Source organism: Nematolebias whitei, chromosome 21 (assembly GCF_014905685.2).
Source record: "Nematolebias whitei isolate Nwh7 chromosome 21, NemWhi1, whole genome shotgun sequence".
Classification (NCBI taxonomy): Eukaryota; Metazoa; Chordata; class Actinopteri; order Cyprinodontiformes; family Rivulidae; genus Nematolebias; species Nematolebias whitei.
Genome location: NC_056518.1, coordinates 17,115,805 through 17,130,004, shown reverse-complemented (window position 1 = coordinate 17,130,004; position 14,200 = coordinate 17,115,805). Strand labels below are relative to the sequence as shown.

At 37.9% G+C, this 14,200-nt stretch overlaps 1 protein-coding gene across 1 annotated transcript in view; it reads left to right on the top strand.

Moving 5' to 3' along the window:
- Window positions 1-3,165: 3,165 nt before the first annotated feature.
- Window positions 3,166-14,200, top strand: part of itpk1b (inositol-tetrakisphosphate 1-kinase b) — a 29,363-nt gene continuing 18,328 nt past the window's right edge. Inside the window, exons 1-3 of the mRNA XM_037695183.1 lie at window positions 3,166-3,329; window positions 3,773-3,924; window positions 8,866-8,890. Coding sequence (XP_037551111.1) covers window positions 3,830-3,924; window positions 8,866-8,890 — 120 coding nt within the window. The 5' untranslated portion in view covers window positions 3,166-3,329; window positions 3,773-3,829. The remainder of the gene's footprint in view (window positions 3,330-3,772; window positions 3,925-8,865; window positions 8,891-14,200) is intronic.

Sequence of the window (14,200 nt, the reverse complement as noted above, 5' to 3'; positions counted from 1 at the left end):
GAATCCGCTCGGTAAGAGGCTAAACAATACTGTTGACGAATCGCGCTGCGGTTCCTGTGGCGGGAGTTTAAGCCGGGACCGCGTGGAGGAAGTGACGTCACTTTACTTCGCTTGCAAGCAACAAACAGTCATGATAAATACATTTGTTTTTGTCTTTGTATATTATAGTAGTAGTTTTTGTACAACGTATATTTACGATTAACTACAGAAATTATATATTTTTTTATTTTTATTTGGTGCGTTCTGAAAAAGCAGCTAAAGGTTGCAAAATGCCAACTAAAAGCTAAATTTTAGCTTGAAGCTTAAAGTTAGTTGAAAGCTAAAAGTAGAAACAGGCTAGCTATAAGTTAAAAGTAACAAACGATTAGTTAAAAGTTGCAAAGCACAAGCTAAACGCTGAAGGAGAAAAAGTAACTTCAAGGGTATAAGCTAAACGCTAGCTAAAAGCAAAATGTAGCTTAAAGCTAAAAACGAGTTAAAAACCAAAAGTAGAAAAAGGCTATCTAGAAGTTAAAAGTAACAAAAGGCTAGCTAAAAGTAGCAAAACACAAGCTAAAAGCTAAAGAAGAAAAAGTAACTACAAGTGTCGCTAAAATAAGCAGAATGGTAGCTAAAAGCTAGCTACATGTTAGCTAAAAGTCAAATGAGGCAAAAGACTGACTGAAAATAGTAAATGGCTCACTAAAATAAGAGCGCTAAAAACTATCAGGGCATTGGCAGCACGATGGCTCAGTGGTTAGCACTGTTGCCTCACAGCAAGAAGGTCATGGGTCCAATCCCTAGTTGGACCTGGGGTCTTTCTGTGGAGTTTGCATGTTCTTCTCGTGTTTGCGTGGGTTTTCTCTGGGTATTCCCAGTTTCTTCTCACAGACAAAAAGCATGCACGTTAGGCTGCCTTCAGACCCAGGCTTCCCTTGCAAAAGAGATCTCAATGGGATTTGCCTGGTTAAATAAATATCAATTTATTAAGTTAATAATTGTATAAATAATGAATCAGTGTTCACACAGCTAGCATAATGCACAAATGCAGCATCTTTCTAGTAAAAGTTGTTGCTGGAGCTAACGTCATATTCATTAGCTCTTTGGCTAACATCATAATTAGCTCGAGCTAAGGTCATATTAGCTCCAATATTACAATACTATTACAATACTACAATATCCAGTTCTAGAATTGCGCCGCTCAAGGTGGCTGCATGTTGGAGCAGCTCTGTTACGTTCATTCTGAGATTTTGCTTTTGGATACTTTAATTCCTCTTTTTCTGGATGTAAATCACATTTTTTGGATGATGGTTTCCTCTGGTATCAGACGCTGTGCAGCCGGAAGGATTTTTACTGAAACTTTTTTAGTTTTGGACATTTGTTATGATGCGTAACCATGGCAACAAGGCAGTTTTCTATAACCAACAGCAGCTGATTAACATCTGAAAAGCTCAAATAATATCTCAACTGCAGCCCCAAATCTCAAATGAGTTGAAAAGGATGTTCTGTGGATGCATTCTCATCTACCTGCCAGCTGTGCTCGAGTGCCTGACCACTGAGATCCTGGAACTAGCAGGAAACACAGCTCATGACAGCGGAAGGACAGGATCGTCCCTCTGCACCTACATTTGGCTGTCCGCAGGGACAAGGAGCTCAGCAGACTGCTGGGAGGAGTGGCCATCGCTCTGGGAGGAGTTCTGCCCGGCATTCGGGTGATCCTACAGCCCGGGAGAACCGAGAGGCCAGCCGAGTCTGGGTGGATGGATCAGACGGCATCTGCAGCCAGTTTCTTAGGATCCACTGTGGGATGGACCTTTACAAGAGATCCTTCCTGTCTACAGCCATCAGCATCTATAACATCTCTTAATGAAATGAGGATAACGAGTTACAACAACAAATATTTTCCCTCTGGGAGTAATAAAGTGTTTTTGAATTGAATTGAATTGAATTGAATTGAATTAACAATTTACCTTCAGATAACAAGGAAATGTTTACAGGCTGACCATAACCATGAGTCTTACTACTGAACTTGTCTATAAACACCTGGTAACTCTCCAGGTTAGTTTTAATGTTTGGTTAGTTTTAATGTTTGGTTAGTTTTAATGTGGAGTTAAAGCTAATTATAAAAGAAGGGTTCTTATTGTCCAAAAATGATTTCGTAAATACTCTTAATTGGCTTTTGATTGGGTTTGATTGAAATACTTGACACATGATTTATTAATCTCATGATGGCATTTGATCATCAACTTATTTTCACCACAAACAAGTTTTTTAAACAAAAAAAAAAAGTCTTTACTACAAAACTGACACAAGAGTAGACAGTAATTATGGTGTCATTTCATGTTGTATGTAAAAAAAAAAAAAAGAATGAAAGAAAGTTTACAAACCTTTTATGCTGATAGATAACTAGGCAAAAATATGAAATGTAGTTCTTTCGTCTGCCTCTTAGCTGGTGCCAAAACCGATGTGCATTTTTTAAACATTTTATTTTGTTCTTAAAATAAATGTTGCATTTTTTGAATTGTTAACAATGTATAAAATCGGTTTGATTGCCTTTGATTGACGTTTGTATTTGTTAAATTTCGGCTGTACACGTGTTTGACCAGCAGGGACCGCTGTTGTCACATGTTCCACCTTAAATCAACCCTTGTCAACAGATAAAATAACATTTTCCCGTCAGTACTCGCGCTCGCATGCAGGCTGCAGCACAGTATACACAAAATTACAGATCCAGGTATTTTGTGCAAATCTTTATGAAAAATAAACTGACAATTGAACAAACGGAACTTGTTCAGTCGGAGCTATAGTGTCTGAGTAAATAAACGATTAAACGAACTGATATAACAAAGAATATTTAATCCCTGTTAGTTAAAAAAAAGCACAGCGACTGGTGAGACGTTTACTTCCCGCTAGTCGTAGCTGTGTTTTCTGCATTACGTTAAAATTAAATTAAATACGGCTTGGATCTTGCATGCAAAATAAAATGTGTGTATTGTTTTAAATGTTATCATTCTACTTCAATTTTATCGTGAAATGACAAATCGATAAGATAACGGGAGCGTTAATCATTATCGGAAACGAGCAGAGCGCGGTTGCACGGGCAGAGTTTGTATAATTTCCGAGGGGCAGATGAACGCAGCATCAGTCTCCAGGATCCTGGGTGTGTGCAGTCAGTCACACAGTTTCAGCTCAGAGCGTGACAGAGAAACACTAGGAACATCTGGGTCCGGCGGTAGCTGTCATCTGTCACTTCGGTTCTGTATCCTTCTCCTGTGGACGGACTGAAAATGGGACGCTGTCCGAGTTAGCTTTGAAAGAGGACACGAATAACCGGGTGCTAAAACTACCAGGTTAGTTAGCTGTAGCCTCTCTCACTTTCATCTAAGTAGTTATATCTGTTGCTTATTTTTTATAGTTAAGTGGTCGCTAGCACGATTTATTTAGTTATAGATATAGAGTTAATATTAGCTTTAATTTAATTTTTTTTTCATGTCGTTAGTTGTGTAGGTTGTCATTACAGTTAGCCAGCTAACGTTAGCCGTTGGTGTTAGCAAGATAGTCAGCGCGTGCGAGGGGTTCTCTGATGAACAACACGCATAATTTAAAATCGCTTTTTTAAAACTGATTAACTCCAACCATGAGTGTGAAGACTTTAAGGAAACATGCAAGCAGAAAGAAAAAGCGTCACTTCTGACTGTGGAGGTGACGTTTCACAAGCCAGGAAGCTGTAGTTAATGTGTTTTAGTTGCTGTTGTGACAGATTTTTGACGAGTTCCTGCTTTCTCCTGTTCAGGTTGAGCCTCCAGTCGGATCGTTTACTTTCAAAAAGGGACACAGGAGCTCAGAAGACATGCAGACTTTCCTGAAAGGTCGCAGACTTGGCTACTGGCTCAGCGAGAAGAAGATGAAAAAACTGAACTTTCAGGTTTTTGCAGACTTGTGCAGGTATGTGGTAATGATTAAATACAAACACAGGTGCATCTAAAATAGAATATCAAGAAAAGGTTTTTTTTGATGGTCAGTCATTTCAGAAAGTGAACATTTAGATTCATTATTCATAATTAAATATTTCAAGCCTTTATTTGTTGTAATTTTGATGATGATGGCTTACAAATAATGAAAAAAAACTAAATTCAGTGTCTCAGAAGATTAGAATAGATTAGATTATTACATAGCCAGCTTTTGGTACGTTTGGCAGTGTGGGAAGGTGCCAAGTCCTGCTGGAAAATGAAACCAGCATTTGCATAAAGCTCGTCAGTAGAAGGAAGCAGGAAGTCTCTAAAATGTCCTGGTAGATGCTACGTTGACTCTGGACTTCAGAAAACGCAGTGGACCAACACCAGCAGATGGCATGGCACCCCAAACCATCACTGACCGTAGAAACTTCACACTGGACTTCAAGCAACGTGGATTCTGGGCCTTTCCACACTTCCTCCAGACTCTGAGACCTTGATTTCCAAATGACATGCAAAATTTACTTTAATCTGAAAAGAGGACATTGGCCCACTGAGCAACAGTCCAGTTCTTGTTCTCCTCAGCCAGGTAAAACACTTCTGATGATGTCTCTGGTTCAGGAGTGACTGGACTTGAGGAATGAGACATTTGTAGCTCATGTCTAGGAGTTAATCAACTGATTAGGGTGTGACACCATGTTTCCAATACTGAACCTATTCACAATATTCTAATTTTTTAGATTATGAGTTTTGTTTTTCATTATTTGTAAGCTATAATCATCAAAATTACATGAAATAAGAGCTTTACATATTTCATCCATCCATTATCTTTACCCATTTTTTTCCCTTTCGGTTCGTGGGAGGTCACTGGTGCCCATATCCAGCGATCACTGTGCGTGAGGTGGGGTACACCCTGGACAGGTCGCAAGTCCATCACAGGGACACATAGAGACAAACGAGACAACCTTTCACACTCTTTCACACCTAGGGACAATTTAGTTACCAGTCAGCCTAACGTCCATGTTTTTGGTCTGTGGGAGGAAACCAGAGTACCCAGAGAAAACTCACAGAGATACCATGCAAACTCCATCCAGAAAGGTCCCCGGCTGGGATTCGATCTTGCAACCTTCTCACAGAGAGGAAACAGCTATACCAACTGCACCACCGTGCCGCCCACCTGTTCACTAGGGGGATGATTTTTCTAAAACAACCTGACATTAATTGACACCAAATATTTGTACATTTATTAAGAAATTTAAACATGTTAAGACTATGCTGACCACTGTTCTATTTTATTTAGGTGTGTTTTGTTTCCTAAAACAATTAATGAGTGACTACTCTGGAAAAGGAAAAAAAATGTTTGTGTAAACGTTTTTTCTTTCCCCTGAGTCACGCCATCTTCCTGTCCTGTCATCATACTAAATGTCTGTCCTATAAAGGAGACTGTTGTATAAGCAGCCTTTTAAAAACTAAATGTATAATTTAGCATTCATGATACTGGATTTTGTACTACACACTGCTGACGAACTTAATGATTATTGCTCCTTTTTAAGCCTTAAGAGTCAATTTTCTGTAGTCTTAAGATTTCCTGTCAGATCACAGAATAAGATTAAATCAGATTATGTGTTCCTGCATCTTTATCAAATATGTTCTTTGCGTGGTAAAGTGTAACTCCTTGAATTCTATCATAATTAGTTCTAATTTTTATTACGTTGCTGTCTTGAGGGACTGGAGATTTATTACCCCTTCAGCATTCAGCCTTGTCCTTTATGTGATGAGACTTTGAATCCTGTCAGTGATACATGATAACATGCTAAAATCCTTTTAATTTTATCTTGGAGACGGTATTTGTAAACTGTTTTGCTCTCACTGTCTTCCTAAGAATCACCTGAAAGCTCTTTTTACACACTGACCTTTTTATTTTATTTTATTTTATTTTTGTGGACAAATAATCAAACTAGTCTTAATATAATATAACGTATTTGAAACGTGCTGCTAGAATCTGATACAAAGCAATTGCAAATTTAATGCAGAGTTTAGATTTCTGTTTTAAAACTACATGTTTAGAAACTGGTTTGAATGCCCTGATGGAATGAATGCAGCACAAGTAAAATACTTGTGTGAGACTTGATGTCAGGAGGGTGTTTGGTGTGTGTGCGGATTGATATTAATTGTTTTCAACCTTGAGGGGAGACAGCTTGTCAGTGTCAATGGATTTAGTCCTATTTGAGTTTGTAATGAGATAGCAAAGTTAAGTTGAAAGGGTTGTTACAAGGACAGACTGGTGCTTTCTTTCCAGATGCAAACTTTACTGATTTACAGTCAACGTTACACTAGTAATGGAAAGGGCTTTGAGGCATGGGGGTACATTTATTATTTTGTTGCAACACCAACACTGAGTTGTGTGTTCTGTAAAATGGTTGCAGATTTCCTTGAAAACAAAAGTGGACGACCCTTTTTTATTTTATTTTTTTGCCTAGTGAACAGAGAAAACATGGTCTTATTTTATTTACTGAGGACATGCCCAAGTAAATAAGGTAGATAAGGTATGCTTCATGTTGAAGGATTTTCACCTTTCCCACAGTGTTGTTACCTCACCAAGTGACCTGATTGAGTCTACACAGATTAACACACCCTATAATCCACAAAACAGTTTTAATCTCTTTGTAAACCTTTGAGAACTATCCCCTTCTACTTTCATGCTGCATACCGTACTCCCCCAATTGCCCTCAGAGCTTGACTGAAGCTGCTGAACTTGAAGGGTTTGGGCGAGGAGTTTTCATTCAACCTTTATTTACACATGGATTCATTTACAAGAGAGACCTGATTTTAACAAAGAGTGATGACAACAGTGGACAACAGACAATAATAAGACCATCTATAATGGATGCATACAAACTGAGATTTTTTTTTAATTTTATTTTTTTAAGTTAAAAGTTGTGATGGAAGATTATGAATAGTGTATGAGAACTAAAAACGATGCCTTATCATAAAGAGTCCTCAAGGGATTATGCGTAACACTACAGGACTGTCGACCCTCAGTTTATTGTTGAAACTTATTTTAAAGATTTTGTTGTTTTATTTTTCTGAAATGTGACATGTTTAAAAAAAAAACCTCATCCACAGAAGGAAGGAAGTGAGTTAGCTAAGATATTTTCATGATTATTATTATTAAGTCATCTTCACTTTCAAGGTGCCAAATTAGATTTTATATTTACCAGTAATTATTTGGATTATCTCAGATCTACTTGTAGATTTTAGTTTTTATACACGGTATGTACCATTTAAAAGGCTTTCCATGTGTCTATGTGTATTTAAGATGTGACAAATCAGGATTTCTCTTTGTCACTGTGTGGTTTGCAGCCAACTTTGTGAACAACTTGTTTTGAAGTCTCCTGTCTCTTGCAGCTGGACTTGTACGCAGTAGATCAGAAATAGTTCTTGGTCTCATAACTTTACAGAGTGCGTAGATGGTTGAGCTGATTTGATGCCCTTGAGAAAAGCAATCTCTGTTCTTGAATATTAATGTGTCAATTGTTTTATTTTCACACCAGACTATTATGTATTTTTTTAAAATACATAATGCTGATGAGATTAAAATGAGAACAAACAAACCTGTCCTGATGGGTAGATAAATCTTACATGGTTAAGTCAGGTCATCTGGACGGATTCTTCTTTGTCGAAGCGTTTCGACTTTTATCCAAAAGAATTCTTCAGTCTTGGATTCAGTCTTGGACTGAAAAAGACAAAATGTTGCAAAAAAAAAAAAAAAAAAAAAATCCATCCAGATGACCTGACTTAACCTTGTTGGATACAAACAACAAATTTTAACATTTCTTTTATTCTTTAAGTTGCACTCTGATTTTGTACGTCAAGCCAATTCAAAAAGTTCTGACCCTTGCCTTGTTGGTTCTTTTCTCTCTTGCTTTTCATCCCGCTGCCTCTGTAACAACATAGTAAAGCAAACGATCTCCTTATCCGTGGTGGGGATGAAAACTAAGGCCTCATTCATTTGACATGAAGCGCGCCAGCTGCAGTATTAAATATCCTCATTATTGTGAAGCTGTGAATAGCTACGCTTCTGTTACCATGGGGCTGCAATTTCAAAACCAGCTGGATTGGACAGACTGGGTTAGGGACTGTGCTGTAGTCGTTTTGTTCCTATTGGAAGTTCCTCTAACAAGCAGTAAGCTGTTTGGTCAGTCCAGATTTGTCCTCTTGTTTTTCGTAGTTGAGGAAGACGAGGCAGTTTGGTCGTGATTTTGCGAGTGCTTTCTCATATGTATTTGGTTCTTTTAGTGGAGGTGGTATGCATCTGAGGAGCATAGCATTTGATTTTGACTGTTTTTATTTGGAATAGGGCGTGATGGATGATGATGATTTCATAAGACCAAAGAAAACTGTTTGAACTGAGATAATAGAAATATGAATTTAAGTCTCGTATTTTAATGTCGAAACAAATGATTTCTATTCCAAATATTTTCTTGCTCACCCAACCCAGTCACAGCAAACTGGCCATAGCAAACACAAAAATGGCTACAACTCGGACAATTTTACAGATATTGAACTAAAATGTTGTGCGATAGCTGCTGAGCAGTGTCCCCAACACATACTTATTCTTATCTTACAGTTCCTGTTGTCACACCATTTAGCTTTGTGAGGTTCTCATTACTTTTTTACAGATTTTTACAAAGGAAATATTTACCTCTATGTCCACATAGAGTAAAATAAGTTATATTTTGTAAAATAAATCCAGTGAAAGCAATGATGGAGACACATTTTACGTTGCATTTTCTTAAGTTGTCACATGAACGTAAAACTAAAAACTAGAATATGCATTTTTGTCTTACTTTGCTTTGCCTTAGTTCATTTTCTATTCCTATGAAACTTTTTCAATTAAAGGCTTATTTTGTTTCTCTTTTTTTTTTTCCAGGAAAAGAGGATTAGAAGTTGTTCAGGTAAGCAGATAACAAGTTTTGTACAAATTTTTTAAATAATAGTATTCTTTTAGTTGCTGTATGCTTACATTTCCTCCAGAGAAGAGATTTTATCCTGACTTTATTCATTGTAGCTACGCTGTATGTACCAGCTAGGCTGTTGCTTTTTAATTTTTTAATTTTCCTGTTACAGCAGGACTCGCTTCATCCCTAATTTGACTCGTCTCAGTCCTACATGGTCTTGTTGGTTTTCCTTGATGTGGGCAGTCGTTGTAGCGTGGCTGCCTGAAACTTAGCACCAATGGGTAAATCAGTGAAATAAAGTCATAAAACGCTCACCATTTTTTCCATGGTTTACAAAATTGCTGGAGGCCACCTTCCTTCAGCCAGTCAGTCCGTAAATTGAGGCCATCATCTAGATTTCTCAAAATGAAAAAACAAATTTGAATATTATGGTTTTTTTAGGTTTTTAAAAATGGTGGGTTTGATTCTTGTTATAGAGACACTCATGATTGACATCGCTCTCTGGCCAGTCAATGTCCTAAACTCTGCTGGCGTTACATTTGCAGCTAAACTCTGTTCACTTGGAATCTCAGCCAAGTAGGTCCTAAGAAGCGAGCTGCAAGTTGGTGGACCATCAAAAGGAAAGACTTTGAACCCATGCCAGGTAGACACTTGGGTTTCAAATTGTCATTTATGGAAACCAGTTTGAACCTGTTAGGTGTTTGGTCTAAAAGGTCTAAAGTTAAGCTTGTTTTTTTGCTTGTCATTTATGGTAATTAGAGTTTTTTTTAAAAATTGAGACAATGAAAAAGACAAAAGTCAAGAAATGGGCAAAGGGAAACTTGAAAGAGTTTGAGTAGTGAGACCAAATTTTTTTGGCATTAGTTTGGTTATTTAAGGACAACAGCAGTACCATGAAGTGTTGACGTATCATCTTTAACCTTTTTATTGTTGTATACTTGTTCTGGGTTGCAATCATCAGGTTGCCTCATAGTCTTGCTATTTTCTCTCTATAAACTTCAGTCATTTTACATTTTTTTGTGCTGTTTTTTCCATACCTCGCCAAAACTTTATTATGTTAATGTGGTAATATAGCAGAAGCGTGTGTGTTTGACACCTGGTAACTTATTTAGCAGAATGTAAAAGTGTTTGTGTGTGTCTGAAACATTTAGAAAAGTGACAGTGGTCATATCTGCTCACTATAATGTTCACATGAGATTAGTTTTAATAAACATATGACTACTTTAGATACTGATGATCATTTAATTGTTCTCTGGAAATGGATAAGCTTTAAATAGTGATGCTTTATTTGTAATAAACATTCAGCAAGGGTAATATGAGTCGAGGGAAAAGTTTTTGTAAGTACACGCATAAAGTAAATGCGAGATCATATCTGGAAAGTATTCAGAATACTGCACTAAATAAAGGCAGCAAAGTTTTCACAAAATATTAAGCTACGTGCAGAAAAGCAAATGTCAGTGTGAATGTTCCCTGTGGTTTAAAAGAACATTAATGAGTTTTTTTTTTTTTTTCTGTCTTTTACTCAGTTTCTTTTCTTCTTTAGAGGATTTTTTTCAGTCTCTTTGAGGTTATTTTTTGTCCTCTCACTGTGCTGACAACATCAGCACACTCAGAAAGAGCCTAGTCCTGGGAATAGTCCCAAAGTAAGCAGAGCTTTGTTTCCCACCGTGCACTCAGCTCCTCCTGGGTGACAACAGATCCTCATGGACTCCTCAGAGTACCCACAGGCGTGGGACTGACCACAAACTCTTCTGTTTCATATTTTTTAGAGTACCTGTTAGGCCACTGATTTTTAAAAAATATAAATCTAAATTTTAGCAGAGTTAAACCACTGCTCATTTTAACTTCTTTTGAGGGATTTTTGAGTGAATGTCAGTGATTCTTCTATGCAGTCTTTGTTAATCAGTGCCCATGCTGCACTGAAATGAGCATAAAAGTTCTTATTGTCTTGCTTAGGCCTTTGTGTAAAAGTCTTTACACAAAGATGTATTCTCCAGTTGTGCCAATTTGAGCCCAGCAGCCTTTGCACATTACCTTATACTGCCGTTGCACTTTTCGAGACAAAATTTACAATGCATAGAGCTTATGTTCTTCCATTCGTTACTTGAATTCCTAGAATGCTGCTGTGTAAGACTGTACAGCAAGTAAATCAGGATGAAGAAGCACGGTGTAGACTTATAGATGAGAAACAGTAGTGATGGTGGTCATGAATTTTGAACAGGAAGTTTTGGTACAGGACTGAGAATGTCTGGTTTAGATCAATCATTTCACTTTTATCCAATTTTGGGTTTGTTTTAGGTTTTAAAGAAGGAGGGAGTATAGTTGTTAGGTGTTGGTATATGACTGCAGATTTATCTCTTTTAGCCAGTTTTAATCACCTAACCTTGTCCCTGTGGAGCGACAGACTATCTGACACTGGTGATATCTTAACCCTGGATATCCAAGGCCAAACAGATCCTGACAAAATATTTCTTGTTGTTTACTGTCGTATTAAACCACATTGAGCCTATTTGCCTGTGGGAGTCTTAATAAAGTTTTTTGATATGACCGCAGTGAACAAAGAGCTGAAACGATTTGAACTATAAATCATTTTTAAGGTGTTTGGTTGATGGATGTTGGTTCGTCTTTGGTTTTAGATTCTTAGATATAAGATTGCGATGCTTTTCTTGACTGCAAGTCAAAGTAAACTCGGTTGGTATATTTTGGATTGTTCAACTACTGATTGAGAGCGTAATCTACAGATTAAGAAATGAGGCAAACAGCTGTTAGTTGAGCTCTACAGTATACCGGATCAGGATTAAGCTAACATGACATACGGATGACTTTCTTTTTCTTGCCGTTATTATTTGTCACAACAAGGAGTTTTATTTTTATTTTTTATTTTCCCAGTGGGCTTGCGGGGATTGTAACATCACTGTATATGGACAAGTCTTTGCTAAATCTGGTGACGCTAGAGATCTCATTTTATATTTCGTTTTCCAATGTGGGAAAACCACATTGGGTGGCATGGTGGTGCAGTTGGTAGAGCTGTCGCCTCTCAGCAAGGAGGTTGCTGGATAGAATCCCGGCCGGAGTGCCATTCTGGGTGGAGTTTGCATGTTCTCTCCATGTATGCGTGGGTTTTCTCTTGGTACTTCTGTTTCCTCCCATAGACCAAAAACATGCATGTTAGGCTGATAACTAAATTGTCCCTAGGTGTGAGTGGAGTGAATGGTTGTTTGTCTTATTTGTCTCTGTGTCCCTGTGATGGACTTGAGACCTGTCCAGGGTGTACCTTGCCTCTGCACAATGATGGCTGGATATGGGCACCAGTGACCCCCACGACCCGAAAAGGGAGAAGCGGGAAAAGTTGGTGGATGGATGGATGGATGGATGAATGGAAAACTACACATATTCACCTCAAGACTCACAAAGATGATAAAGATTTTTTTCTTTTTTAACTTTTCACATTATTTTTGTAGGCGTTTACGTCTTTCAACTTTGGCACTATATTATTTTTATTTTTCATCCCTTAATATTTTCTTTTCTTTCTCAGCCCAGTTGTGGTTTATCAGTTCTGACCCCTAAGCTCATAAGAGTGCCATCCACTCTGCTCCATGCATTAGCCTCTCTGTATCACTGGGCTGATTAAATTAGCTCACTGGGCTCGGTCCTGAAGAGGCCAATATTCACTCTTGGAGAGAGAACTTGTCACATCAAATGGTCATTGTTTAAGTGGGCTGCTATTGAGTTATCACTATTATTATTATCTGGTAAGTGCTTTGAAAGATAATTTCCAACATACTGCTGTATCTTGTCCATTATTGAGTTTGTGGACGCAGAAGAACAAGAATCCTCAGAAGGTTTTTACTGATCCTCAGACACCAGAGACTGACAAACTGTGGACATTATTGGTAATTGCAGCTTTGCAAAATAATAATTAGGCAAAAACACATGTGAACAGAGTAATGTTGGTCACTGTTCGATTTAGGTTAATAGTTGGGTTACTTTTTGTACTGTATTTGGCTACATACAAACTACTAGTCTCGTGATTCATGTAAGGTGCAGGTTTAGAGACAGAATTTTGTTTCACATTAGGGTGTCAGTACTCGCATGTACAAAATAAACTATTCATGACACTTTACTGCACACAGTCTGTTTAAGTTTGTCTGACAGCAAAACTATAAATTCAGCTGTCTGAAACATCTAAGGCCTAACGCATTAATGATCTGCATAATTGCTCATGTGTTTTATGTTCTGTAGACTCAACGTGGAAAACACGTTCCTCGTATTCTGCTTAAAATCTGCTCGTGTCTTTTAGAGTTTGGTCCCATAGTGAAGCTACATCAAAGCTGAAAATATATTTGCCCTGACCTAGCCTCTCCCACTAGGATTCGGCATGTTTTCTGTGTTGTCCATCACTACCGTGGCCCAGCGCTAGCGTTCAGTCCCACAGGGATGTGGAAAGACGTCATCTGATATTTCTGCTTTAAGCATTTAACAGAACATCAGTGACTCGCTTGCTGGCTTTTGGGATGAGCTCTAAAGGCAGGGTCAATCTGTCTGCATCATGTCTTTGCCAGTGGGTGATGACCCCCACGCTGTAGAGTCCCGTTTTTGTTGAGTGGCCAGACTGTGGACGGGGCCCTCTGTGTTGTGTAAGCGACAGATTAAGAACCATGCCTCGGTGGAGTTAGAAGTTCTCATCCAGCAGGTCGTATCACGCTGACATTGCTAGCTAGACGGAAAACAAAAGCACTTCATGCTGCTGCGGCCTTTTCACCACTGCACTGTCGACACTTTTTTCAAGCGTTGCAAATGACACTGTTAAAGGCATAGCAGCATGTTTGATTTTAAATGCTGAGACCGTGAACCTTGTCTGTCTCTGTGACGCAAAATATTTTAAATGTATCTTCATCATTTTAGAGCTTGACCATATGTATTTGAATGTGGCGTTTTTATTTTAAACCCAATAAATATTCTCAATTGTTCCTACATTGCTATTGTCACCTCTTCCGACAGATTATTGGGTAATTCTAAAGATCTGATTTAAAAATATATTATTTATAACAGTTTTTTTTATATAAACGCTGTCGTACAGAAGCTTCAACTGCTTGTTTAATCATTGTATTCCTCTTTTAGTTGTATGCATCCCCATGTATCCCATTCCATATACCGGTATTTAAATTCAGTTCAGATCCAGATTCTAATCCATTTACAGTCAGTTCATGCAGATTTTGTATACTTTCTAGAAATACTTCGAGTGCCAGATGATACATTGAACTTCAGTACTTTGTGTACATTGTTGAAGGCAGTCTCAGCATGTTA